Source organism: Cervus elaphus, chromosome 14, assembly GCF_910594005.1.
Source record: "Cervus elaphus chromosome 14, mCerEla1.1, whole genome shotgun sequence".
Classification (NCBI taxonomy): Eukaryota; Metazoa; Chordata; class Mammalia; order Artiodactyla; family Cervidae; genus Cervus; species Cervus elaphus.
The window spans coordinates 6707191-6734855 of NC_057828.1; the positions used below are offsets into that span (position 1 = coordinate 6707191).

General features: G+C 43.5%; 1 protein-coding gene across 7 annotated transcripts in view; it reads right to left on the reverse strand.

Moving 5' to 3' along the window:
• DSTYK (dual serine/threonine and tyrosine protein kinase) overlaps positions 1-23189 on the reverse strand; it is a 76006-nt gene extending 52817 nt beyond the window's left edge. For 5 of the 7 annotated variants that reach the window (XR_006344870.1, XM_043923335.1, XM_043923334.1 and 2 more), the window contains exons 1-2: positions 22731-23189; positions 1103-1488 (exon numbers count right to left, since the gene is read on the reverse strand). Coding sequence is in view for 6 of the 7 variants with exons in the window: in XM_043923335.1 (XP_043779270.1) it covers positions 1103-1488; positions 22731-22995 (651 nt within the window). In the remaining variant the exon portion in view is untranslated. Of the gene's footprint in view, positions 1-1102; positions 1489-3351; positions 3408-22730 lie in introns of all 7 variants that reach the window. The other 2 variants (XM_043923336.1, XM_043923337.1) reach the window with 2 other exon arrangements.
• Between the last annotated feature and the right edge of the window lie 4476 nt (positions 23190-27665).

The following is a 27665-nucleotide window of genomic DNA, read 5'->3' on the forward strand; positions in this document are numbered from 1 at the left end:
AAGCCGCCAGTGATACTGAGCTGAGGGAAAATGCTGGCCTGTATACTAAATCCCTCCAGCATTTACTGAGATCAAAGATAACCGGGCTCTGGAAGGAAACGGGACGACAGTGTCTACTTCCAGAGAACCATAGGCCAAAGCCACCATCGAAGGCCTTGCTCACTGACTGAGACGCCAAGCCTTCTGGAACAGGAGTCGGTGAAGAGGAGAAGAAACTGCTCTCCAAGCCCTGCCCAACCAGCCCCTCCTTCCTGGCACAGCTCAGCAAGGAGACGAACCCTCTGCTGTGAGCACGCCAGCTTCTTCTTCCCTGCCAGCTCCGGATCCCTGACACAGGCACCCTCCCTGCCCAGCCCCGCTCTCCTGGCACACTCGCACCCTCTGCCTCTCACCCTCTGGCCTGATAAAGTGGCCCCGTCCTGGCTGTGCAGCAGCCAGGGAAGCCCTGCACCAGGGACAGCCCTTCCCAGGCCGAGCTGTAAACACCAGACACATAGTGCTGTCTTTCGGGAAATGCCACAAGACCTGTGTTCTCTGCGGGAGTTTACTTCAAGAGAGAAACAGACACATTCTTCAGGTGATACATCTCCATACCTCTTTATTTGAGCCAGATCTGTCCTCATGTTCTGAGGTCCCTTGGCAAGTAGGAGACATGACCTGGCTCACTTAGTAAATGATGGCAGATCTAAGGAAAACTCAAAAGTTCTTCACTTGTTCTCCTCTATAATAACATCAATCGTATGATTGTTCCTTTTAGAAAGGGAGGGCCAGAGACAATTCTAGCCACGCCTTCCTGCTAAGAAATGAAAAGGGATTTCTAACCCTGATCCTCCTTCTGTAAAGGCAGGCTGAGATGTAAGGATCACATTCTTCAGTTTAGAAAGGGACTGGACAAACTGCCCAGGGCCTTGCAGCAGTGGAGGCAGGGAGGGGCACTGCCACAGTCTTGTCTGGTTTTCAGCTTCCTAGATCACGTGCCTTTGACTCTATCTGCCGACGCTCAGAGCCCACAGGACACATTGCCAAATTACCTTCTGAGAAAGCTCAGACACAACGAAAGCTGGTACCTACGGGTGCAACTGTGTGAAGACGAGACTGGTACCTGTAAGAGAGCATGGCGCATCGTCACCTCCAGTTCGGCTAAAACATGGGCAGCGTCCTCACTGTCCTCTTGGACCTCCAGGTCCTCCTCAGGGATGGTCTCCCAGTCGCCCTGGTGAGCAACCAGCGTGTGCACTAGTTCATACTGGCCAGGGAGCGCCAGGCTGACCCGAGTCTGAGTCCCATAGGTGAAGCGGAGGCGCCGAAGCTTACAGTTCTCACCGCCCAGCTTGCTGGTGGGAAGCACCTGCACCCCCAAGAGCAGGTTCAACAGCTGGCACTTGGCATTACAGTCCTGGCCGAGGATCAAGACGCAGGGCAGGCAGTCCACCATCTGCTGGAGGCGCTTCTCTTCCTTGGGTGGGAAGGAAATGCAGCTCAGCTGGCCTGGGCGGGGACAGGGGTGGAAGGAGAAAGGAGTACAGAGAGAAGAGTGAGGAGGGGTAGACAGAGACTGACACAGAGACCCCATTACATGTCAGCCTCCTAGAAAAGGAACTTCTAGGAAGCTCTTGGTTGAAGGAGATACCAGAAAAACATCCCAGTCAGAGAAAGTTTCTCAAATATCACATAGGATTCCCCTCTCTGGCTCGCCCCCAGAGCAGCTCTTTCTTTCCAGAAAGGTGACAATGACCTAATGTGCCCTTCCCGACCCAGTTTCAATCAGTGGAGGGACAGCCTAAGGAGTTTACAAGGACTCCATCAAAGGACATTAAACTGACAAAACCAGAAAAGACTACACTACTGGAACGTGAGTCCAAGGACTGAATGCATGCATTAATGCTCAGACGTGTACGACTCTCTGCAACATCATGGACTGTAGCTTGCCAGGCTCCCCATCCATGAAATTTTCAAGGCAAGAATACCTGGGGATTCTTTACCACCGTGCTACCTCAGAAGCCCGCAAGGACTGAATACAAATCAAAATAAAAATCTTCCTTGTGACACAAAACCTAACACTTGAACACAGAAAGGTTCTTTAAAATGACTCTACCACATGCAGTTTCAGTTTATTTTCCTTATTTATAACATATTTTATTTATGTGTGTAGTCTTTTAACACACATACATTGAAATAAAATGTTATTTGAGTGTGCATAAGCATAGAATCTTTTCCAGTTCATTTCTCTGATAGCTGGTAACAGCATCCCAGCTGCCAAGTCATTTGTTTTCTTAAAACACTGAATTAAGATCACTATCTCTAATCAAATCATATTCTTTCAGTTTATGGAAGACAAGATCCCGAGTAAGACAAAGGGGAAAGGACTACCTGTTAGGATAAAATCCAAGCAAATCAAGGAAGATTTGATGTATCTCAGAAATAGCCTTTCAGGATACACTCATCTATACTGCAAACTTCCACAAAACAGATCAAATACACTCAAGAGAAAACAAAAGGCTTCCTAAAGTATGAGAGCTTCTAACTGGGAAAAGGAACCAGAAATTTGTTGACTGGAACCCTCCGATTCCGAACTCAATCTCTCCCCAACTTGTTCAGTGACAGTGCCTGCCCAAGTCTAAGATTCAGGCAACTTCGTGTTTCTTCAGAAAGGCACAGACACACAGTTCTTAGGCTGTTAGAAAGCCGATCTGTATTTGAAGCCAAATACATACATCTTCATTAAAATTTAGGGTGGCACCAACTGAAGCAGTACTTGCTTTAGTCATTTAACCATGAGCTACATTAAATCATACATAAGCTGTTTATTTTGTTTATGTAATTGAAGCAAGAGAGGCCAGATTCATTTAAAAGGTTGTCCTACTTCTGACTACCTGCATGCGTCCCCCCAGTCACGTCCAACTCTGTACAACCCCAAGGACTGTAGCCCGCCAGGCTCCTCTGTCCATGGGATTCTCCAGGCAAGAATACTGGAGGGGGCTGTCATGCCCTCATCCAGGGGATCTTCCCAACCCAGGATTGAACCCAGGTCTCCCACATTGCAGGAAGATTCTTTACCATCTGAGCCACCAGGGAATCCCAAGAATACTGGAGTGGGTAGCCTATTCCTTCTCCAGGGGATCTTCCCAACACAGGGATCAAACCCAGGTCTCCTGCATTGCAAGTGGTCTCTTTACTGACTGAGCCACCAGGGAAGCCCCCCAACTCTACCTATCCTGCTACAAACTCACTATTTTAAATCTTCTCCCCAACAAATGGCACCAAAAGGTTTAAAGAAGTTTGCTTTCACTCAGACCCCTTTATGGACTTCATTAAGCCCCCCCTTCCATGTCTGCCTGCTAAGTACATCACCTGGTCAGCACACGCACACCAGCACCACCAGACACCAAACACGGAAATCTATTCTCCTGGGAAAGAGAGGAGACAGCAAATCGTTAACCGAGGGCCCAACTCTATGCAAGGCATTATTAAGCACGAGGGAAGAGCACCAGACAACTGGTCTAATTTCTGACTTACAAACTAAAAGCAAGGGGACACAGCCCCTTGTGTGTGTGACCACTCAGTAAGTAGGGAGTCCTGAGGCCCTCCATACCTCACTGACAACTAAACAGCATTTACTACAGTTGTCAGGGAGGAAAAATAGTTTTCCTCTACCCTTTTAGTTTCCTCTGGCTGGGTCTAAGAGTTAAATTGACATGAGAAAGATTAACAGTAGAAAATGAAATTTAATTACATACACATGAGGAATCTGAACATGAAAGATTCGAAAGACAGGTTAAATGAGATACATATGTTATCCTGGACTAAAGAGAGGGGGCAGGGGGCTGGGTCTTCAAAGGGAAACAAGGCAATTCACAGAAGAATGGAGAGAATAAATGTTTGGTAAACAAATGTTTGCTGGGCCATCCAGGAACAGCTGGACATAGAGAAGATTTTGACCCCCCACGATTACACCTGGTTCATACTACACTGTAGCTAGCTCTGGTGATAGGCCCTCTATATAAATTCATTTAGGCAATTAAGGCAAGGAAGATAAAAACTCTTGCTGAACTTTTTGTTTCTTTAAAACAACCAAGCCTAAAGTAATTCTCATACCAAAGAGACACATTTTGGGATGGCAAATCTTGCTCCTCTTCAGACTATTCAGTCGTATGTTTATAATTACCAAAGGCAGGAAGAACCATCATATTTCTCTCTGTATCCTCAACACCCAACACAATGACTAAAAAATAGTGTTTTGTTATCTGTTTGCTTGCTCTGTGTAAGAATTTACCATTTATTTACCATTGAGAACTGTCTACAGAAAGTCATAAGGGGCTCTACTAAGCACTCAGAAAAATCCAGTAATACGATGAACAGTCCAGTACCATGAATAGTATAGGAGCAACCGTCATTCCTAACAACACCCTTCATCTCAACATGGAGAGCAGAGGTGGGCAGCAGAACAAGACCTCTCCATTCGGCAGCAGGATTTACCAACCAGGCTCTGCCTGAGCATGAGGGCTCCTGCTAGATCCGCTCTTACCTATACTTCCTATCTCTCTCTCCTCCCAGTCCTCCTCAGATCTCAGGTGGCTGTCTAAGTAAGCTCATACTGACACCCTTCACAGAGCCCATAACAAAAGCTGGTCCATAGTAACAACAGTGAGTCTAAATGAGTTTTGTGACTACTGCTGTTGCCAGGAGAGTGGGTAACAGAGAACGAAAACTAACCATTTTTCAGGACCAAAGGGAGAGATCTCAACACCTCTGAGACTACAGGAAAACCAGTAAACCACGTGGCACTGGCCGAAACCAGAGCAGACACATCCATTATTCATCTGACCCAAAGTATCACACCCCCATCTCTGCAGTGACAGAAACAGTCACTATAAATAAACTCGCTGGAGTCAAACAACAGTAGGCCAGTGCAATAGGAGAGGGGGCTGACAGTGAGTCCAGTTCGAATTTTCGTCTCCAGGCGCTGTGCTAGGGTTGTGTATGCAACTTACTAGACAGAGAAAAGATCTTCAATATGGATATCTGCATCTGGTCTTCAATATGTCATTATACAAGCTCTTTGTTTCTCCCACCAATCTTTAGTTTTTTCATTGCTCTTCAATGTGTCTACAAGATTTGAACGAGAACATGGAGAGAAATGAAGCTGAAACTAGACGGTTCCATTCCTTGCTCCCCTTGGCAAATAGTCTGGTGAGGGCGGACCACAGCAGGCGGCAGGCGGAGCACCAGCCGGGGCCTCACCACTGACTGGCTGGCCCTGTGACTCTGGCAATCCACTTGTTTCTCTCAGCCTCGGATTTCCCATCTGTGAACTAGGGAGCTGGATTAGATCATCTTTAACATCCTTTCCAGTTCCAAAATTCCAGGATTCCATCAGGTTTTAACTGTTGAAAAAAAAATAACTGAGGGGGCTAGGCTGTTGGTCTGGTTGTTTTTCAACTACAGGTGAAATTAATTAGGAGAGCTCCCCTGGACGGCTACAGCTGCGGATCCAAAGGTGAGGGAGCAAGCGGGGGGCTCTGAGGGCCTCCTGGGCAGTCTCAGCAGTTCTCTAAAGAAGAGATGAAAAACGGGAGAATGACAGGAGGGAGGAGGAAGAAAACCTGTTTCAGAGCTAAAGCAGCTGCTTCACTGACAGTTAAAGGATTTTTTAGTTAATGAGGTTTTCTTCTGTAATTAATGTAACAGCATCTGCATATGGGACTGCCAGAAGGTAACAGCACCGCCTCTCAGCTGGAACACATTAACCCTGCCAACTCTGACTGCAGGAAAATTCAAAGCAAATTGTCTTAAAAGCCAAGACATTTTTTTTCCCTTTATGATTCTTAAATACAGATTATCTTGGTTTGGGTTACTTCTAAACAAATGTTTCAAATACAAGAAGGAACACCTAAGCAGCAATGCATTTTGTTTATCTGTTTCAGATAATGAAGGGGAACAAAATATATCATCCCAAAATATGCCTCTTTGACATACTATTTTGAGGTTATTTTTAAGAAACAGCAGACAAAGGTGAAGCTCTGAAAACTGAGAAGTTACTTTTTCTAACAGACATTTATACTTAAAAGGGAAATCTCCCATTTGTAACGGTATATTCCTCCAGTTTCAGGAAGAGGAGGACTCGAAATGTCTAGAAACTCTTATCAATGCAGAAGGCAATCACTTAAAACTGCCTAACAACCTTACCCTTGTTTATTGTGCTTTTCCAGATAACCACCCATAACTGACTCCCCCCACCTCACCCCACCCCAGTGTGTTTTATCTTGAGCTAGAGACAATATTGAAGGTACTGGCACGCGCCATTTAGGAGTTACTCAGTTTCTCCTGGGGAGCTCCCATCTGTACACATCTGTCGTTTTTCCCTCATTAGTCTGTCTTTTTATAAAAGACAAGTCTCAGCAAAAAACCTAGAAGGGTAGAAGGAAAATTATTTTTCCTCCCTCACAATAATATTTACTATAATATTATTATGATATAATAAAATTATATTATATTTAATAATATATTCTAAGTACATCATTTTATTTGCCTCATCTCATTTAATGCTCACAATCCTACCAGACACAAACTATTATTATCCTCATTTACAGACGAGAAAACAGTGACTTAAAAGGTACAACAGAACAAAAAAGAAGCCATGTTTCTCTACTCATTTAGGGCGGAGCAGGAGCTGTTCCTAGGTCTCAGGGGGCCAGGTGAATGCTTCATGGTAAACAATCCCTGAAGGGTGGCAGAACTTACCATCCCCCAAAAGGCCTCTTTGGCATAAGGATGCTTTGAGCTAAAGGCACTGAACAAACAGCAGGATGAGAAGGGCACTCTGACCTCCCTTTTCTCTTCCTGAAAGCAAGAAATAAAACCCTCACTGGGAAGATGTCCTCCCTGTAACAGAGGAAAGCAACACCCTTACTACTGGAGTCGAGGTCAAGAAAAATCTGTACAAATAAGCCTCGTTACACTAACCAGCATCTTGCTAGTTACTCCCCCACCGTTAACTGCCCTGTCACCTTCTCCTACTTTACTTCTCTTTGTCCAATTCAGTACACAAAAGCACAACTCTGTTTCTTTGGGTCTTCATTCTTTTCTGAGGACTCCCACCTACAGATAAAATTCAACAATGTATTTATGCTCTTCTCCTGTTTATCTGTCTAATGTCAGTTTAATTCTTAGGCCCAGGTGGAGATAACAAGAGCCAAGAGCGGAAATTTTTTCTCCCCTACACCCCTACCACACTTTCTCCCAATGTGGGGCCAAACACAACTTAGTAGTTGCAGGACTCCAATTAAAAACAGACTGAGAGATTCCTTATAAAAACTGCCCAAGACCACGGGGAATAAAGCCTGGGGGGAAAAGACAGTATTACCACTAGGTGGTGAACACTTTTTTAAAATGTTATTCTACCTAAGAGCTCTTAGAGTCCCTTTTCTTTAAAAAAAAAAAAAAAAAAAAAGTAGATACTTTTCAGAGAAACTCATTACTCCTCTCATCAGTTAGTCTGTATTACCCTTTGGGTTGAAGTTAAGGTGGAGTTGGCGGGAAGTAATGCTAGTAACAACTGATGTATCTAGTGATCCATTAGGGCAGGTACTTTGTTTAAATTGTTTTTAGAGTACAGCAAATCCCCTACATACAAACCTTCAAGTCGCAAACTGTCAAAGATAACATGTATTCGCACGTCCAGTCTCGTACGTTAGTTCTATCTGAGGAGACACTGTCAGCCTCTGAGGCATGGGAACCAAACATATCGGTACATGAAGACTGCAGCAGCCCTTCAGAATGCAAACCGCTGCTACTGCGTCATCTATGATAAGGAAAGGAGAGCTACTATCCAGACATCACTGGGTCGTTTTTTCAAGAGGGTAGATAGAATAGAATCCAGCAAGAAACCAGAACCTGTGCCACAATCATCAGGCGTGAGTGAAACTGCAGTTTGTTCTCTGTCTCCTGTTGCTGACGATCCTCAGCTCCACCATTTCCCCCCTCCTCTCCCTCCTCCAGTCAGCAACTCTTTTCGCCTGTTCACTCGATGCCAGCCCCTGTATGCCAGCTGCTGTACCATACTTTTCAACATACTGTACTGTAACATTAAAAATGACTTTTCTACTTGTAATTAATGTACATCCATACTTACTAAATGATTAACCTCCATTTTGTAAATCACATAAATCATAATCGTCATTAAGTCACATAAAATGTTTCTGAGAGCCTGTCATCTGCATTTTAATCAACACAATGAATTGTAAAAGGTTTTATTTCGACTATATGTGAAATGAATATATATTAATAAAACTGAATGGTTTTTAACTGTCAAAAATGACTTATTTTTTGTTTGTTTTTTATGTATTGTGTGAAAAGCATTATACAGACGTATTAGAGTAAAGTACTATATAGCCACTTGTGTGAGTTGGGTACCTAGGCTAGCTTTCTCGGACTTACAAATAAACTGGACTTACGAACGCACTCCCGGAACAGGATGTATAGGGAGGGGACTTACTGGGGTGGATTTAGAGCAGCACGCTCTCCTTCGTGCCTGTTTTCTACCCCAATCAATGGTACGAGTGAAGGCCAGAGTAAGGCACAGTCCACGGCCAAAGAGGGGAGGTGCGTATGGAGTGAGTGAAGTGGAACTCTATCTTTGCTTCCTATTCTTGCAGCTCCTCAGGTTGAAGGGGCTTCAGCGTCAATTCAGGTCTCAGCAGAGTTACTACTGCAGTCCTTGTTCCTGATATCCAAGGATTTCCCTCCTTTGGTAAAGTTTTTTTACGTCACCTTTAATACTGAACTTGAAGTCCTCTCTGTAAGTGACTGAAGTACAAAAGATTTTGGAAGTCACTGAAGTAATCAGTGACACAAAGTTGCATATCCACAAATAAGTAGTGATGTTTTATTTCTTATTAACTACGTGTGACAAGAGTAAAGAACAAATCCTAAGTTGAGAAATGAATCAGTCCTACTACAGTCAATTCTACTACAAGCTTCAAAGTACTGAGCTACAAAAAACCCCAGGAGTTGAGAGAGAAATAATTCTGCCAAGAAACATTTATCATTTCCAAACAAGCTCTCTGACCTTCAGCTAAATTTAAAGGATTCTGAATTATAGAGGAGGTATTCCCATTTAAGGAAAACATATGCTTAGGTAGTCTGGGTTTCAGAATTGTCAGGATCAAGTAATACAAGGCATTTTGCTCGAAAGGGATGGTTTTTGAAGATGAGCGACGGAAACATACTCAAGTAACCAACACTCTTGGCAGCTGGAAGTCAAGCAGGCAGAAACGTCATTCAAGCTATCCTACCTGGGGGTCATGTTAAGATCCTGAATAGAGGATCTGGACTGGACCTGAAAAGAGGACGTAACACCACCACTGCCCGGCCAAAGACTTATATCTCCTGGGAGCTATGTGAAGCCAAGAGACTGCACTCAGCAGCCTGCTGACATGTTCCATTCCAGGAGAAACTGCTCCTGAGGCTGGCCACGCTGCAGAGGGAACAGAAAGGCAGCTGAAGCTGTGATTTAAGGGATGCAGAGGTAGAAGCAGCTCTTCAGGAAGCCAACCCCATGCTTCACTGAGGGAAGGCATCTTTCAGCTACTAACCATTAAGAATGATCCAATGGTGGGAATGTGTTAAAGAGACACAGGAAGCAGCCCAAAGCAGGGCTTACTGACCAGACTTGGGACAATTTAAGCATGAAAAAATTTTTTAAATAAGAAGAAGAAATTAAAGTCCATTGAAAAAATTCAGAAGTCCACATTGGTATAAACAATAAACAAACAGTGGAAAAGGAACACTCTTCCATCCCAAACACTAAGACATACAGAGGAAACACAGGTTAGAAAAACCACCGAGGCAGGTGCTTGTGCCTGTGCTAGGTCGTGCCAACTCTTTGCAACCCCACGGACTGCAGCCCAACAGGCTCCTGTGTCCATGGGATTTTCCAGGCAAGAGTACTGGAGTGGGGTGCCATTTCCTTCAACTGAGGCAGGTGGTATTGTCAATGGACACTAGGTCCAGTGGTAGGAGATATCTTCAGGAACAAGATTATCACTGAAATCTTAGAACACCTTCCCACAAAAGACTAATCAATTGGAAAAGGAAGAACAGTGACTTGAAGATAAAGAAATGTAAAGGGCACTGACATGACCAGATATCAAGTTTAACATCTAAAAACAGTGGATGAAAGACATCATGTACCCCTGATAATGACTGTACATCACATCATTTCTGTGCCTGATCCTGCTGAGAGCTCATGACCTGAGTTTCCTCACAAGGAAACAGCTCAATCCAGGCTAAGGGTCATCCCATAGAATGTAAAGCCTGCTCTTTAAACCTGTCAAGGATATAAATGCCAGGGAAAGGCCAAAAGACTGTCCACAGTGAGTGAGTCTAAAGAGACATTAACAACGAAATGCAACGTGCTCCTGGACAGGATCCTGGATAAAAAAGAAAAAGACATTATTGGAAAAGTTGGCAAAACTTAAATGGGGTCTGTAGACTGAATGGTAGTACTGACTCATTGTTGATTTCCTGATTTAGGGAGCTGCACACTGAAACATAAGGTTATGCTCAAAATCCTTCAAGTTAGGCTTCAGCAACACATGAACCGAAAACTTCCAGATATATAAGCTGGATTTAGAAAAGGCGGAGAAACCAGAGATCAAATTGCCAACATTCGTTGGATCACAGTGAAAGCCTTTGACTACGTGGATCACAGCAAACTGTGGAAAACTCTTAAAGAGATGGGAATACCAGACCACCTTATCTGTTTCCTGAGAAACCAGTATGCAGATCAGGAACCAATAGTTAGAATAGGACATGGAACGAAGGACTGGTTCAAAATTACGAAAGGAGTATGACAAGGCTGTAAATTGTCATCCTGCTTATTTAACTTATATGCAGAGTACATCATGCAAAATGCCAAGTTTGATGAATCACAAACTGGAATCAAGATAAGCTGGGAGAAATATCAACAACCTCAAATATGCAGATGATACCACTCTAATGGCAGAAAGTGAAGAGGAACTAAAGAGCCTTTTGAGGAAGGTGAAAGAGGAGAATGAAAAAGCTGGCTTAAAATTCAACATTCAAAAAGCAAAGATCATGGCATCTGGTTCCATCACTTCATAGCAAATAGATGGGGAAAAAGCGCAAGCAGTGACAGACTTTTTCGCGGGCTCCAAAATCACTGCACATGGTAACTGCAGCCATGAAATTAAAGGACACTTGCTTCTTGGAAGGAAAGCTATGACAAACCTAGAGGGAGTATTAAAAAGCAGAGATATCACTTTGCTGACAAAGGTCCATATAGTCAAAGCTATGGTTTTTCCAGTAGTCATGTACAGATGTGAGAGTTGGACCATAAAGAAGCCTGAGTGCTGAAGAACTGATGCTTTTGAATTGCACTGGAGAAGACTCTTGAGAGTCCCTTGCACAGCAAGGAGATCAAACCAGTCAATCCTAAAGGAAATCAATCCTGAATATTCACTGGAAGGACTGATGCTGAAGCTGAAGCACTTAGGCCACATAATGCGAAAAGCCGACTCATTGGAAAAGACCCTGATGCTGGGAAAGGTTGAGGGCAGGAGAACAGGGCGAGAGAAGATGAGACGGTTGGATAGCTTCATCTATTCAATGGACGTGAATCTGAGCAAACTCTGGGAAACACTGAAGGACAGGGAAGCCTGGAGAGCTTCAGTCCACGGGGTTGCAAAGAGTGGGACACAACCAAGCGGCTGAACAATAGCAAATGCTAATATGTAAAAGCATGTCCTTGTTTGGAAGAAATGTACACTGCAAGTGTTCAGAGGAGATAAGAGCTATCTAGCTTTCGAGAGCTCATTTTCACAAGGTTCACCAAAATATATACATATAATAGGAACAGAGAGAAACTGGGTGATGGGGCAAATGCAGTAAAAACAACTGGGGAGCCTGCATGGCATGGGTATGAGAGCTCTTTGTAGTAGTTCCAGTGACATTTACATAAACTTGAAATTATTCCAAAATAATTTTAAAAAGAAGCCAAAAGGATAACCAACAAAATATATCTAGGTCTGGATCTCAGAGAAAAGAGATTAAGAGACAGAATTCTACTCATCAAAAAAAAAAAAAACCCAGCAGGAAGAAAGTATATTATACACAGTAACAGCAGAATTTAAACAAGAAGTTTCTTCACTGTCCCCACTTCTGCCCTGTACATTACTTTCTGTCTCCTCAGTCTTCCAGGGACGGTTTACTGATGCCAGATCTGAGTCTGGGAAGTCCAAGGCACTCCTGTAAGTCAGTAGTTCAGGATCAGATTTAGAACCCAAGTCTTTAAGACTAAGCAGGGGTAGACAAAATACCCTCTCCAGGACAGGACACTCTGATGAACCACTGAAGTTGCTCAGTAGTGTCCGACTCTTTGCGACTCCATGGACTGTAGCCTACCAGGCTCCTCCATCCATGGAATTTTCCAGGCAAGAGTACTGGAGTGGGTTGCCATTTCCTTCTCCAGGGGAGCTTCCCGACCTGGGGATTGAACCCAGGTCTCCCACATTGCAGGCAGACGCTCTACCGTCTGAGCTACCAGGGAAGCCCATTTTGATCAAAGTAACCTAAAACCACCCAGTTCACTGAACAATAAGCCTCCAGAAGCAGCTCGAGCTTGCACTGCCCACAGTGGCCTTCTGATTACTCAGCAGTAGGGAACACACCTCCACTGCAGCTCAGGCCTCCTGGGTATCATATGCCAACAAACTATGTTTCCAAGCTGCAGTAGCAGAATTTCTGCACTTCTCTTCATGGAGTAAGAGGCAGCAGAGAAGCGCGACTCTTCCATCAGGAGAAACTGAAACAGGTCTTCCCAGGGGGTTCTTACATGCCAAAAGAATGACTTCTCTCCTACTAGCTATTTCCCCCATGTTCTTCCTGCCTTCCTTGCCCCTACTTATCTCCATAACATTAAAAGTTACGTATGTGTTAGTCGTTCAGTCATTTCTGACTCTTTGCGACCCCATGGACTGTAGCCCACCAGGCTCCTCTGTTCATGGAATTCTCCAGGCAAGAATACTGCAGAGGGTAGCCATTCTCTTTGAGAGGATCTCCCAAACCCAGGAATCAAACTCGGGTCTCCTGCATTGCAGACAAATTCTTTACCATCTTGAGCCACAAGGGAAGCCCCCATTAAAAGTTATGGGTAGAGTATATCATATAGAATATTCCTAAAAAGTAAACTCCATATTGGTTTAGTTACTCTCCCTCTGATTTGAATAAACACAGAGCTTTTACTCAAATTAGTCTCATCACCTAGTTGCTTTTATGATTTGGCCTTACTTAAGTCTCTCTAGTTTGGAAAGTTTGGCTTCACCAAAACAATCCTGGGAAATGTAATTCTCTTCCATTATATGACCCAGAAAGGGTAAAAGCTGTCTGGCATAAATAACACACTCAAGTTTTAATCTGATGAAGCTAAAATTAGACCTTTTTTTATATCTGAGTAAAATAAAAGTGATAAAAGCATTTTTTAAGAGGTTTTTTTTTTTTTTTTTAACTATCAAAGGCTTTTATGAATACATAAGCTTCATTATTCTTTGGGATAGTTTTGATGCCTTATATAAAACAAGTGAAAAGCAAAACAATCCCTCAAGCTCTACTTCCCATCTTCCTGCCCAGAGAACACCACCCCAGAGAACAGAAACACATTATAAAGCCCAACTTCAAAGACTCGTGGTCAAAAGGTTCCCACAGCCACATGGCACCCCAGGCTGGGGATACATCCAAACCACTCACACTGCCTACTAAACACCACAGAAGAAGGTACCACACGTGATATTCAATTCAACCAGGGGCCCACAGGGAATTCAGAGCCCCCATGCTCTGACCAACTTTCCTTCATAGAGTTTTCATTTGGCCTTTGGAGGAATATTCGGTGCAGTCCAGTCGCTCAGTTGTGTCCAACTCTTTGTGACCCCATGGACTGCAGCACGCCAGGCTTCCTTGTCCATCACCAACTCCCAGAGCTTTCTCAAACTCATGTCCGTCAAGTTGGTGATGACATCCAAACATCTCATCCTCTGTCGTCCCCTCTTCCTCCTGCGTTCAATCTTTTGGAGGAATATTAGGAGAAGACTTTCTCAGAGAGGCTGATTTAAGCAAGGGAGCACATATCTCAGTCACTGCTACATCTGTTCTGTTAAAGTATCAAGTTCCAGGAACCCCAAGATTATCAGACTCCCCACTTGGCAAAGAATGCAGTCAATTTTCAAGCATGGGGTGGCCTACGCTTAGACCAAAAATCCTACAGGAGACTCCAGACATCTGAAAGTCATGAAAGAAAAGCTGTATCTTTCACAAGGACTCTACACTCTTGTTATTAATATGAATGACGCGTTTCAAATTCCCTGGACCATCCCTGGAGGTGAACTATTTTCCTACAAGAAGTAAACAGCAAGTTCACCTCAGATCTTAAAACTGTTAAGAGAAAAAACCACATCCACCCACACACCTCACACTCTTCACATTGGCTCCCCTGTGGGTAAGCTCTGATGAAGATGAAAGACACTCTAACCACAATCTTCATGAATGCATTCTTCTTTTGAACCATGCAAACAAGACAATTATAGTTATTCCATCAAAGATAGACTGGGGCTAATTCTCCTGTACTGTCAGAAAGTTAGTGAAGCATCTCAACTCCTGTTTTTGTCAATACCATTTAATCTTAGAACTTCTCATATGCCTTATCCTTATGCCCTCAAAGACTGATGGTTAAGCGGGAAACCCCAATGTGTAAGAAATTCTTCAGAGGGTACACAATGAAACGCTAACCCTTCTTTCTTTCATAACCTCAACTTAAAAATAAAAACATCAATTAATTGGACAGTGCTTCACTATTGAGTGTCCTGAAGCCAGTATAGAGTTAGGTATTAATAAAGATTTGCTGAGTGAATGAATATTAAGGACTTATTTCCTATATCATGGTGAAGCTCTGATATTGCATGCAACTAATTATTTGTGACACAAAACTCATTCTTTGGGATACTGGCAGCTCTAGCCTAATTAGTCATCTATCAAATGCTTATTATTGCTCTTTTTTAGGGACCCAGACAGGAAAATGTGGGCAAATATACAAAATAGTGTATCCTTCATGGGGGAAAAATGTCCTGAAGTGGAAAAACACATCATTCCAATAATCAACCAGACATGGAAACGATTTAACAGATACTAATTTGTCTGTTATGTACTACAGTAGGCATTGCAGGGATACAAAGATGACTAAAACACATCTTTACCATTAAGAATTCACGGTCTAGCAGGTGAGATAAGACAAATATATTCATAGTTATCACACAAATAAATAAATACAAGCATGGTCTATATGTCTAAAGCCTATAGGAACTGAGCAATAGGTTTAAGGTGAAATTTACTTCAATAACATATTTTTTGAGGCTCTATTTTCAAAAGATTGCTTTTGAGAAGTGCATTTGTTGTGGGAAGATTCTTCGTTGCCTTAACCTAGTGAGACAGAAAGGCATGGAAAAATAAATGCTGATGCTGGAAAGTGGACAGAGCAAAACAAAATTTAAAGACCAGAACTGAGTTTTATTTAAATCCATGCTTTCTTTAAATGCTACTCACAAGGCTGAAGAACTAACCATACTGAAATCAGAAATGACTTTTAAGACTAAACTAAGCATGTTGCAAATGATGACCATCTTAAAGGTAATAATGTCTTTTCTTTCAAGAGCAGGCAGAATTATCCAAGCTTTTTTAGTGGTGGGCTACCCCCATTCCATGGAAAATAGATTATCCTAGCAAAGGAAGATTAGGAAGGGGAAAGGAAGGGACTGGAAACTGGAATAAGAAGCTTGAGTAGGTAGCATCACACTATACTCACTCAATCAGATAAAATCTCCCACTGAAGTAAAACACCGTTCCGTGGCAAACTGCAGAGTCCGGGTTATGACTCACTTGTAACAAGATCTCTCCAATGCAAGGGTGCATTTTACAGTCTCATGGGCAGATCAGGAAAGAACAAGGGAAGAGCCACAGAACTGAACTAGGAGCTTAGAGACCTGGGCCTAAATCTGGCTTCAGCTCAAAATTGTTCTGTCCCTCACTCCATCCTTCTGTTCCCCTTATTCTTCCCCCAATCCCCACGTGTCAACCTCCTAATCTAACGGTCACCAAGTACGTACATACACATACACACATACACATACTCAAACATCACATGTGTTTAGCACTAACTATATGCCTGTGCTATGTGCTTTATATGATCTCTAAATGTCACAACTTTGTGAGGCAGACATTATCATTCCCATTCTATTTACTTAGATAAAATTCACATACCATAAAATTCACTCTGTTAAACCATACAATTTAGTGGTCTCCAGCACATTCACAAACTTGTATAATCCTGACCATTTATCTAATTCCAAAACATTTTTATTCCCTAGGAAGAAATCCCATACCTATTAGCAGTTACTCCTCATCCCCTGGCAAAATCATTAATCTACTTTCTGTCTTTACAAATTTGCTTGTTCTGGACATTTCAAATAGATGTGGCATTCTGTATTACTCCCATCTGACATATGAAGAAACCAAGACTCCAATAGGTTAAGTGCTATGCTTAGTCACTCAGTCATGTCCCACTCTTTGCGACCCCATGGACTGTAGCCCACCAGGCTCCCCTGTCCATGGGGATTCTCCAGGAGAGGATACTGGAGTGGGTTGCCATTTTTTTCCTCCAGGGGACCTTCCCGATCCAGGAACCCAGGTCTCCCACATTTCAGGCATATTCTTTACCATCTGAGCCACTAGGGAAGCCCATAATAGGTTAAGTAATTTGCCCTAAGTCCCACAGTTAATAAAAGGCTGAACTAGAAGAGGAACTCAGATCTGATTCAAATGCCTGTGCTTGCTTTTGACTACTTTTTTTTTTTTTTTTTTTGGTGCTGCCACATGGCATATGGGATCTTAGTTCCCAACCAGGGATCTAACCCCTACCCCCTGCATTGAAATAGAGGAAGTCCAACCAGTGGACCACCAGGGAAGTCCCAATTGACTACTCTTTTTTTTTTTCCCCATTTGTTAAACCAAATAACAACAGTGGTTGAAACTTTTGACTACCAGATACTGCCTCCATGCCAGAAGAAAACAAAGAAAGTGAAAGTTTTAGATATATTTGGGGAAATGGGGTTTTGTTCATTTAAGGTAATAAAAGCAATATAACTAAAAATCACATTTACAGCACCACCTCTCCTAAGCTTATGCTGAAATGCTGAGGCAGCTCTTCCAAATAGATCAATGCAAATTACTAGACAACTTTGTTTCTTAAGAAAAGCTTTTCTTAAATCAATAGGTACACCACCTTTTTCTTCTCTTTTAATTCTGGCAGCCAGTTTACAGCAGATGTGACCAAAGGAGGGTGAAGGATGCTGGAGAAACAAAGCTGTTCACGAACCAAAGGCAAAACGCTGTAACAGCCTAAGAACTGTAACTTACTTAAAAGGCTTATAATCTAACTTTTGCTTTCTGCTATTTTTCTACTTTATATGTTGCACATGTATATGGTTGAGATAAGATTATACCTTTCTAGAGGGACAAGTTCAGATTTTCTTAGTCCTTTTTGTTCTCATTCAACATAAACATACAGGTGTACAGTATTGATAACTATAATTTTTATCTTTCTTAAGAGAAAAATAGAGAATGGAAACACTGATCCCCACTAATCCAAGGCCAATGTTTTTCTTTGACTCTTTACCCCTCATACCAGATACTTAAATGTTTATTGACTAATAATCAGTTCACTTCAGTTGTTCAGTTGTGTCTGACTCTTTGTGACCCCATGGACTGCAGCATGCCAGGCTTCCCTGTCCAGCACCAACTCCCGGAGCTTGCCCAAACTCATGTCCATTGAGTCACTGATGCCATCCAACCATCTCATCCTGTCGTCCCCTTCTCCTCCTGCCTTCAATTTCCCCCAACATCAGGGTCTTTTCTACGGAGTCAGTTCTTTGCATCAGGTTGCCAAAGTACTGGAGTTTCCAGCTTCAGCATCAGTCCTTTCAATGAATATTCAGGACTGATTTCCTTTAGGATTGACTGGTTGGATCTCCTTGCAGTCCAAGGGACTCTCAAGAGTCTTCTCCAACACCACTGTTCAAAAAGCATCGATTCTTTGGTGCTAAGCCTTCTTCATGGTCCAATTTTCACATCTGTACATGACTACCAGAAAAACCACAGCTTTGACTAGACAACCTTTGTCGGCAAAGTAACGTCTCTGCTTTTTAATATGCTGTCTAGGTTGGTCATAGCTTTTCTTTCAAGGAGTAAGTGTCTTTTAGTTTCATGGCTGCAGTCACCATCTGCAGTGATTTTGGAGCCCCCAAAAATAAAGTCTGTCACTGTTTCCACTGTTTCCCCATCTATTTTCCATGGAGTGATGGGACTGGATGCTATGATCTTAGTTTTCTGAATGATGAGCTTTAAGCCAACTTTTTCACTCTCCTCTTTCACTTTCATCAAGAGGCTCTTTAGTTCCTCTTCACTTTCTGCCATAAGGGTGGTGTCATCTGCATATCTGAGGTTACTGATATTTCTCCTGGCAATCTTGATTCCAGCTTGTGCTTCATCTAGCCCAGCATTTCAAATGATGTCCTCTGCATAGAAGTTAAATAAGCAGGGTGAAAATATACAGCCTTGACATACTCCTTTCCCGATCTGAAACCTGTCTATTGTTCCACATCTGGTTCTAACTGTTGCTTCTTGACTTGCATACAGATTTCTCAGGAGGCAGGTAAGGTGGTCTGGTATTCCCATCTCTTTAAGAATTTTCCACAGTTTGTTGTGATCCTCAAGGTCAAAGGCTTTGGAGTAGTCAATAAAGCAGAAGCAGATGGTTTTCTGGAACTCTCTTGCTTTCTCAATGATCCAACAGATGTTGGCAATTTGATCTCTGGTTCCTCTATCTTTTCTAAATCCAGCTTGAACATCTGGAAGTTCTTGATTCACGTACTGTTGAAGCCTGGCTTGGAGAATTTTGAGCATTACTTCACTAGCATGTGAGATGAGTGCAATTGTGTGGTAGTTTGAACATTCTTTGGCATTGCCTTTCTTTGCGATTGGAATAAAAACTGACCTTTTCCAGTCCTGTGGCCAGTGCTGAGTTTTCCAAATTTGCTGGCATATTGAGTGCAGCACTTTCATAGCATCATCTTTTACGATTTGAAAGAGCTCAACTGGAATTCCATCACCTCCACTAGCTTTGTTCGTAGTGATGCTTTCTAAGGCCCACTTGACTTTACATTCTGGGATGTCTGGCTCTAGGTGAGTGATCACACCACTGTGGTTATCTGGGTCATGAAAATCTTTTTTGTATAGTTCTTCTGTGTATTCTTGCCACCTCTTCTTAATATCTTCTGCTTCTGTTAGGTCCATGCCATTTCTCTCCTGTATTGCGCCCATCTTTAATAGCTAAAACTTACACAGCACCTTACCAGGCACTGTTCTAAACACATATATTAACTCCCAACAAACCCAGAGGCAACTACTATTATTATAATCCCCATGTTCAGATGAGGAAAAGAGTGTCAAATCACAGTAAGGTCACTCAGTAAGGACCAGAAACAGGAGGAAAGGACTAGGGCCATCCAACTGAACATATTCAAGTAATTCCAACTTCTTAAAATCGAGAGGTTTATGATACACTGCAACAGCTTGGAACTCTTACTGGACCAGAAAACAAGAAAAATACTTCTCCCTCTGCTACTTTGCAATACTCCACTCTGCCTATCTCCAGAAGTGCTCAACGCCTTTATCTCACTATCTTTGAACCCCTGTGACAGAGGTAAATCAACAGACAGGCTCTCAGCCCCCATAGTTAAGTGAAAAGAATGCCAATGATTTGGGAAGAAAAAGAGGAACTGGGACTTCCCTGTTGGTCCAGAGGTTAAGAATCCACCTGCCAATGCTAGGGTTCAATTCCTGGTCCGGAAAGAATCCGCATGCCATGGGACAACTAAGCCCATGCATCACCACTGAGCTCATGTGCCGCAACCACTGAAGCCCGAGTGCCCCACAACACAAGAAGCCACCACAATGAGAAGTCTGGGCATCACAATGAAGACCCAGCACGGTTAAAAATAAATAAATAAAAAATAAAGCTTTCTTTTTTTTTTTTTTTTGTTAAAGGAGGAACTTGAATCAAAGCAATTTATAATTCAGTTTTTCCTGTACAGGCTAAGCAACTCTCATTTCAGAGTTTTATTCCACCTACTTTTTAACTTCTAAAACATCAAGTACATGTGCATTATCTGCTCTTTACACTGCCCCCAGTGAAGTAAAAAAACTGTCAAAATTAAGAAAGAAGCATTTATTTAGGGGGTTCTCCCCAGCTCTTCTGTGGTTAAAAGTGAAATAATAAAAATTTAGTTAGTCTTTGATCTTCAATTGCTCAAATACCATACTACATTCCAACCAAGAAGACACTTTCACTCTGAAACAATGATTAAAACCTTCAGGAGGTTTATGAGGTTAAGCTAGGAAGTGTTCCTTTCCTTAACATTTCAAGTTCCTATTAATCAGAAACCAATATTCACAGAAGAAAGTTGAGAATTTTTGAACGAACTTGACCTTGTAAAGACATGGTCTGTAAAGGGAGAGAACAAGAATTAGTTGTCGTTTAAGGAGTGGTTTCTACTTTCTAACACAATCACTTAAACAGCTGGGAAAATCAGATCCCCAAAATATACATAGTAGGTGCCACCTCTCTAATTTCTCCTTTTCACCTCCAACTCTCCACTCTAATCTAATGGAAGCACTTTATGGAACAAAATCAAAAGGCTCCCAGTCCTGTCATCTGTACCCTCCCCTACTTTTTACTTTGGATGAACAGACTCCAGAGGGTGTAGAGAGTTAAACACGCAAAGATGAGTTCATGATGCAGTCAACTAGAAAAGCCAATGAGGCAAAATACAAAGGTGCATTTGCATTTCTTAAGTTGGCATTTGAAGAATAAAAACAAGAGTCAACCAATGTGCCTTGAAAACCTCCATCTGAGGTGAATCTACTTTTTTTTTTAATAGTAATTCTAAAATATACAGCTGCTGTAAAATTACAGCAATAGAGGGCTTTTTAAGATAAGATAGAAGAAAACCTGAGCAGGGAAAGCTGCTGGGAAGCACTGCTGAGGAAGAGGGTGAAAGTACACATTCTGGGGCTCATCTCTGAAAACATCCGCCCTTCTCACACAATCAGTTTTCTCATAGCTTCACAGAAATCAATCCCCTCTATGCGTCCATTCTACAACAGCAAATCTCTGGGCAGATGTCAAAACCACAACTTCAGAAGAGCTAGTCATCCCTCTCCTCCCACGTATCCTAGGAAATAAATAAAAGCTCTTTTATTTACATCCAGGCCAATTAAGTGAAATATCACCAATCAGAATGTTATTTTTAATCACCATTTTTGGAGTTTCAGACAAATTTAGGATATTAAACATGCAACTTTGGAAATATAGGGCCTGACACAGGAACTCTGAAGAGTTGAAGAATTCAATGCATTCTACGCCTCATGTTCAAATTTGCCGTCAGCCTCTAAATTACTGTTTCTGAAAGTGTGTTTGTGGCCCACCTGCATCAGAATCCCTTCGGGATGGCTTGCATTTAGATTCTTAGGACCCACCCACTAGACCTACTCAATCAATCTGTGGGGTAGATATATTTTACTTTAGTTTTGGGACACTAAAATCACTGTTGGAGATTGAAAACGTGATTGAAAAATCACGCTGGAGAATCACTGAATGAAACCCACTGACTCTTTGCTGTGTTATCCCAAGGTATCTAACTACATGGGACGCCAATCCTTTCTCCCATCCAACCGGTTATTTCCTAATTAGACCAAGTGGTTAACAAACCCTCCTGTTCCCACCAACAGCAGTTTAAGAGGAAGCAAGAAATTAGGCAAGATCAAAGACGCTGCACGATTTTAAGTGCTTTAAGGTCTCTAATACATGCCAGAGAGAATCAAGTCAAGTTTCAAGACAAAAAAAAGTCAAATTTCAAGACAAAAAAAAAAAAAGAGAGAGAGAGATATCCTTCCCCTCTCTAACTTTACCATAAGCGCAAGCCGCCATCTCTGGCAATACCGTGGCAGATATAAGATACCCTTTCCTTTAGCGATTCCAGCCCCATTTAGAGTTATATTCCTTACTTCTTCAGAGTTGCCTCATGATTGACGTATATTTCACATACAAAATCAAGCACGCGCGCACACACACACAACCTCCACTACAGCCCCCCTGGTCTCCTGGGGTCCTGAGGGTCCCTGCCTACCGCCCATTCTGCACCCACCCCGCCCCCCGCCACTCCACCATCCCTGAACTGGGACTCTTAAGCACAACTGCTCACCTCCGAACTCAGAGTAACTTTCCTAGGCGCCACCTCTGCCGCCTCCAAACGGGGGCCCCCGGCTCCCGCCCCCGCCGGCCAGTCCCTCCGAGCCCGCTCCTGAAACCCCCGGCTCGTGCGCCCCTCGCCCCCGGCCCCGCCGGCCGGCCCCCGGCGCCCCCTCCCCCACCCGAGACGCCCTCCCACGGCACCTCAGAGAGCCAGCCAGTCGGCCGGCCCCCGGCCCCGCCACGCCGCCCTCCTCCCACTTGCCGCCTCTTCCCGGGCCAGTTTCTCTGGGGCAGGGGCGCGGCCCGCCCCCCGGCTCGCCTCTCCGGCCCGGTCTCCGTTACCGCTTGCCCTCCTTACCCGCCGGCAGCCCGGTCGCGGCGACGTCGCCGGCAGGGCCGCGCCCGGCCTCGCCACCCTCCGCAGGGGAGGAGGGACAGTCGCGGGGCTGCGAGCCCCTGAGGTCGCGGAAGAACTTCTGCGTGTCGCGCAGGTTCTGCCGCAGCCGCCCCAGGTAGCGGCGGTAGCGACCAAAGCCCCGGCACAGCTCGCGGATCCCTCCGCCGCCTCCCGGGCCGGGACCAGACTCCGGCTCGCTGCCCCACGGCACCCAGTCGCCCTCCATCGCCTCAGCCTGCTCTGTCTCCACCGCTTGGTCTCCGGCCCTCAGGCCCGGCCCCCCTCCTCCAGCGCCCCCGTGCTTAAGACGGCAGGAATCCGCCTCCAGACGCCCCCGCCTGCAGTCGGCCGGGCTCCCAGCCTCCGTCACCGCCGTTCAAAACAAACCAACCCGCAGCGCACCCTGAACGGAACCTTTATCTCAACTGTTTGGAAGAGTGAAGGGAAGGATCAGCAGCTCACCGGGTCACTGCGGGGGCTTCTGGGACTTGTAGTCTGCGCCAGGGCCGAGCTCCGAAAGCCGGAGAATGTGGAGGCGACCAACCCCCACCCCCGCCCCCCCAGACACACACACCCCTGCACACACACACACTCGCACACACCCGGTATAACTCTCCCCAAGTCTCACCCAGAGTTCTCACGCTCTCCCTGGTTTAAAAGCATGTTCCTCCTTCCTACAAAAGTGTCTCTAGAGTGAGACAGCTTCTGCAGAACCCGGACTCCTGCAGAAGGGGAGTGCCTTACTGAAATCAGAGCGAAAGATTTTAATAGCAAAGGAAAGGAAAACAAGACTGAGGCTAGTACTATATCCATGGCTACCCTAAATGGCTCTCACTTTCCGATACAGTAGATACTGGGGAACCGGCTGAAAATTTCATGGAAATAGGAAAACTCCTATATTTGCATTGCATTCTCCTTTTGACTTTCCTTTTCCAGGTGTAGAAAGTTGGGGGTGGGTGGGTGGTGTGTGTGTGTTTGGATCGTTAAAGAGCCATAAGCTGAAGTTCACTTGGTCTCTTGAAGTAGAAAGATGGAGCTGGGTAAGGGGAAGTTGAGGTTAGTAGCTTTCCAACCCAGTTTTTATTATCTTAACTTGGCTTCTGCTAATATGGACCCAGTTATGATTATCAACTTGCCCTCTGCTAATATGAAAGACTTCTAATGACACAGACTGTCATGGAGCTCAGGACACATTTAGGAAGAACACAGAACTTGACAGCCACCTTTTTCTTTTCCTGCTTTCTTTCTCCTCTTCTCCAGACACAGAGCCCTCCTATCTTTCTTGCTGTGTAAAGCCCCAATATTCTATCCAGGCCAGATATCTTTTCGGACAGGCTGGATATTGTAGGTCCTCAACTAAATTTAAGAGGTGACTTGAGACTGAGTCTGAACTTCCCCAATGCCTTACCTTGAGATCAATGAAGTAAGAGTTTGGGCTAGTCGATATTTATGCCCTCTAAAATTTTGTGAATTTTGCTTCAAAAATGTTAGCTTTTGTATCCCAACCTCTCATTCCTTGTATAAGTGCTCTTAGCACTTGTAACTAAGTGATGTTGTGATAATTGGATGCGTTCCATGTGAAATGGAAAGGCTTTACCGAATCAGGAGTTTTTGGGCTTCCCTGATAGCTCAGTTAGTAAACAATCTGCCTGCAATGCAGGAGACCCTGGTTCGATTCCTGGGTCAGGAAAATCCCCTGGAGAAGAGATAGACTACCCAATCCATGGACTGTATAATTCATGGGACCGTAAAAAGTCAACACAACTAAGCGACTTTCACTTTTCAATCAGGGCCTCTTAGCATTGTATGAAAACGGATCACTGCTTCACATGAACCTCTACTTGGTAAATGCATGTGAAGTCTGCCCCCAAGGAGTATATTCCCATTCCTTCTCATGTTCTCCCTCCCTTTTACTTGCTCACGTATTCTCCACTGGCCATTCTTTATCTTTGAAGATCCCTATGCAATCCCTAAAAGGCTCAGTGAAACAGAAATGAAAATACAAAATGAAAAGTTTAATATAAAATGGCTGATACTACTTAAAAGAAGAAGTGCTGTAACAAAGCAATGTGTGGTGACTTGCCATATACAATAATTTCTAGCAAAGGAGATCCTATGAGAGAGGAGTTGAGCTGGAATTGTCCAAAAAGGGAATTGGGAATTAACATCTTGAAGAAAGAGTGAAACATGGCTAGATAGAAGTAATCAAGGAGGGGCATTCTGTCAGGTAAAGGTCATAGAGCATATCCTTTTAAAAACTATTCACTAGTTCTTTATTTTTAAAGTAAGTAGTGTAGGACTGTGGTGTAAAATTCAAATAGTGCAAAAGTTAAGGAAGGGAAAACTAAGTCTTCCTTCTACTGCCTGTCTCCCAGTCACTTAGTTCCTCTCCCAAGAGGTAACTACTGTTGCAAATGTAGATACTATATAAATATATTTTTAAAACTCCAACTATTGCATACTATACTTACTCTCTGGACTTCCCTGGTAGTTCAGATGGTAAAGAATCTGCCCGAAATGCAGAAGACCTAGGTTTGATCCCTGGGTTGGGAAGATCCCCTAGAGAAGGGAGTGACTACCTACTCCAGTATTCTTGCCTGGATAATTCCATGGACAGCGGAGCCTGGTGGGCTACAGTCCTTGGGGTTTCAAAGAGCCAGACAGGACTGAGCAACTAACACTTTCACTTTCACATACTTACTCTATTCTGCCCTTATAGACTTTGCCACACCAGAACATAAAGATCTGCCTTGGGCTTCCCTGATGGTCCAGTGGTTAAGAATCCTCCTTGCAATGCAAGAGACAACAGTTCAACCCGTGGTCTGGGAAGATCTCACGTGCCTCAGGGCAGTTGCGCCCACAGGCACAACTACTGAGGGCCACACACCCTAGATCCTGTGCTGTGGGACAGAGGGGCTATTACAGTAAGTCCGCACACTGCAACCAGAGAAAGCCCGTGAGCAGCAGTGAAAACCTAGCATGACCAAAAATAAATCTTAAGAAAAATAAGCTACAAGAATATTTTGTACAGCACAGAGAATATAACCAATATTGAAAAAAAAAAAAGATATACATTAGGATGTTTTATTTAACAAGTCTTCTGTCAGTGAACCTTTAGGCTTTGTGCAGTCTTTTCATATTATGAACAATGCAGCAGTAACTAATCTTTTAGACACATAATTTTTAATATCTATATGTCTCATCTCCATTTTTGATCTGCTGGGGAAAGTGGTCAATTGTTTCCTGCTATTTATTTATTTATTTTTGGCAGCGCTGGGTCTTCTTTGCTTCGCAGGCTTTTCTCTAGTTGCAGCGAGGGGGCTGCTCTCTAGTTGTGGTGTGCGGGCTTCTTGTTGCGGTGGTTTCTCTTGGTGCAGAGCACAGGCTCTAGGGCGTTGCGGCTTTCCGCAGTTCCAGCACATGGTCTCAGTGGTCGCAGCTCCTGGGCTCCAGAGCACAAGCTCAAAGTTGTGATGCACTGACAGTTGCTCCACGGCATGTAGGATCATCTGTAATCAGGGATTGAACCTGTGTCTCCGCGTTGACAGGCAGATTCTTTACCACTGAGCCACCAGGGGAAGCTCTGTTTCCTGCTGCTTAAAACTTTAAAGGATGTGAATGACAGTGAACTCTTTCTAAATTACAATCATCTACAAGTAAAAAAATTTTTTTTTCAAATATCTAAGGACAAGTGGGAGAGAATAACGGTTGAATGATAACAAGAGAGGATTGATGTTAGTATAGGACAGTGTTTCCTGAAAGTTATGAATGTTAAACACTTAATGAAAATAAATACACAGATCTACTTTTGTTCCCTCCTAGAACACAACTAAAATGATAGTAATGGAATTTTTTCAAATCATAAGCCTGCAATAATGAGAGGAGCCAGCAGCAAAACCAGAAAACAAAGTAGAAGCTGAAAAGCAAATGGACAAGTGTTAACACAGTTACAAGCCTGGGAAAACCTGAACCTGAAACCCAAAGTGGGAGAAGCTGAGACCCAACCTGATCTGTACTGCAGAATACCTCAAGTCTCAGGTGTTGGTAACAGTAGATCCCCCAACCTCCACTAGCTACTGTGGGGATATAGGACAGTAGGGCTGCCATGTATAGGTTGTATTCTGGGCAGGGATTTTAAAAAGGAGTCTGGAAGCTGTTTAAGAGCAGTCAGATCTCCAAGTCACCTTCCCTTTCTTCAACTATCTCCCTGACCCCACTCCTCAGAAGACTGAAGTACTTATTCTCCAGAGAGAGCAGATTCAGAGATCTCTGTATAAAAAGGGAGATTAAATGAACTAATGGATACTGGGTGTGAAAATTGCCAACTCTTCTCCTCCGTTTAATTCCTGGATCTCTGGTTATGTTTATTCTTCAGAGAGGAAACATGCAGTGTCTTCTTCAAGGAATCTGAGCAGCCCAAGAGGAAAGGCCCGAAGATACTGATATCAGGACCAAGATTCTGGTTTTTATTAAGGTATAATTGACTTACAACATTATATTAGTTTCACAGTATGTGAACTGAGAACTTCCAGATGTTCAAGCTGGATTTAGAAAAGGCAGAGAAACCAGAGATCAAATTGCCAGCCTCCGCTGGATCATAGAAAAAACAAGAGAATTCCAGAAAAACATCTACTTCTGCTTCATTGACTACGCTAAAGCTTTTGATTGTGGATGACAAACAAACTGTGGAAAATTCTTAAAGAGATGGGAATACCAGACCACTTTACCTGCCTCCTGAGAAAACTGTATGCAGGTCAAGCAACAACAGTTTAAAACTGGACATGGAACAACAGACTGGTTCAAAATTGGGAAAGGAGTACGTAAAGGCTCTTTATTATCACCCTGCTTACTTAACTTATATGCAGAGTACATCATGAGAAATACCAGGCTGGAGGA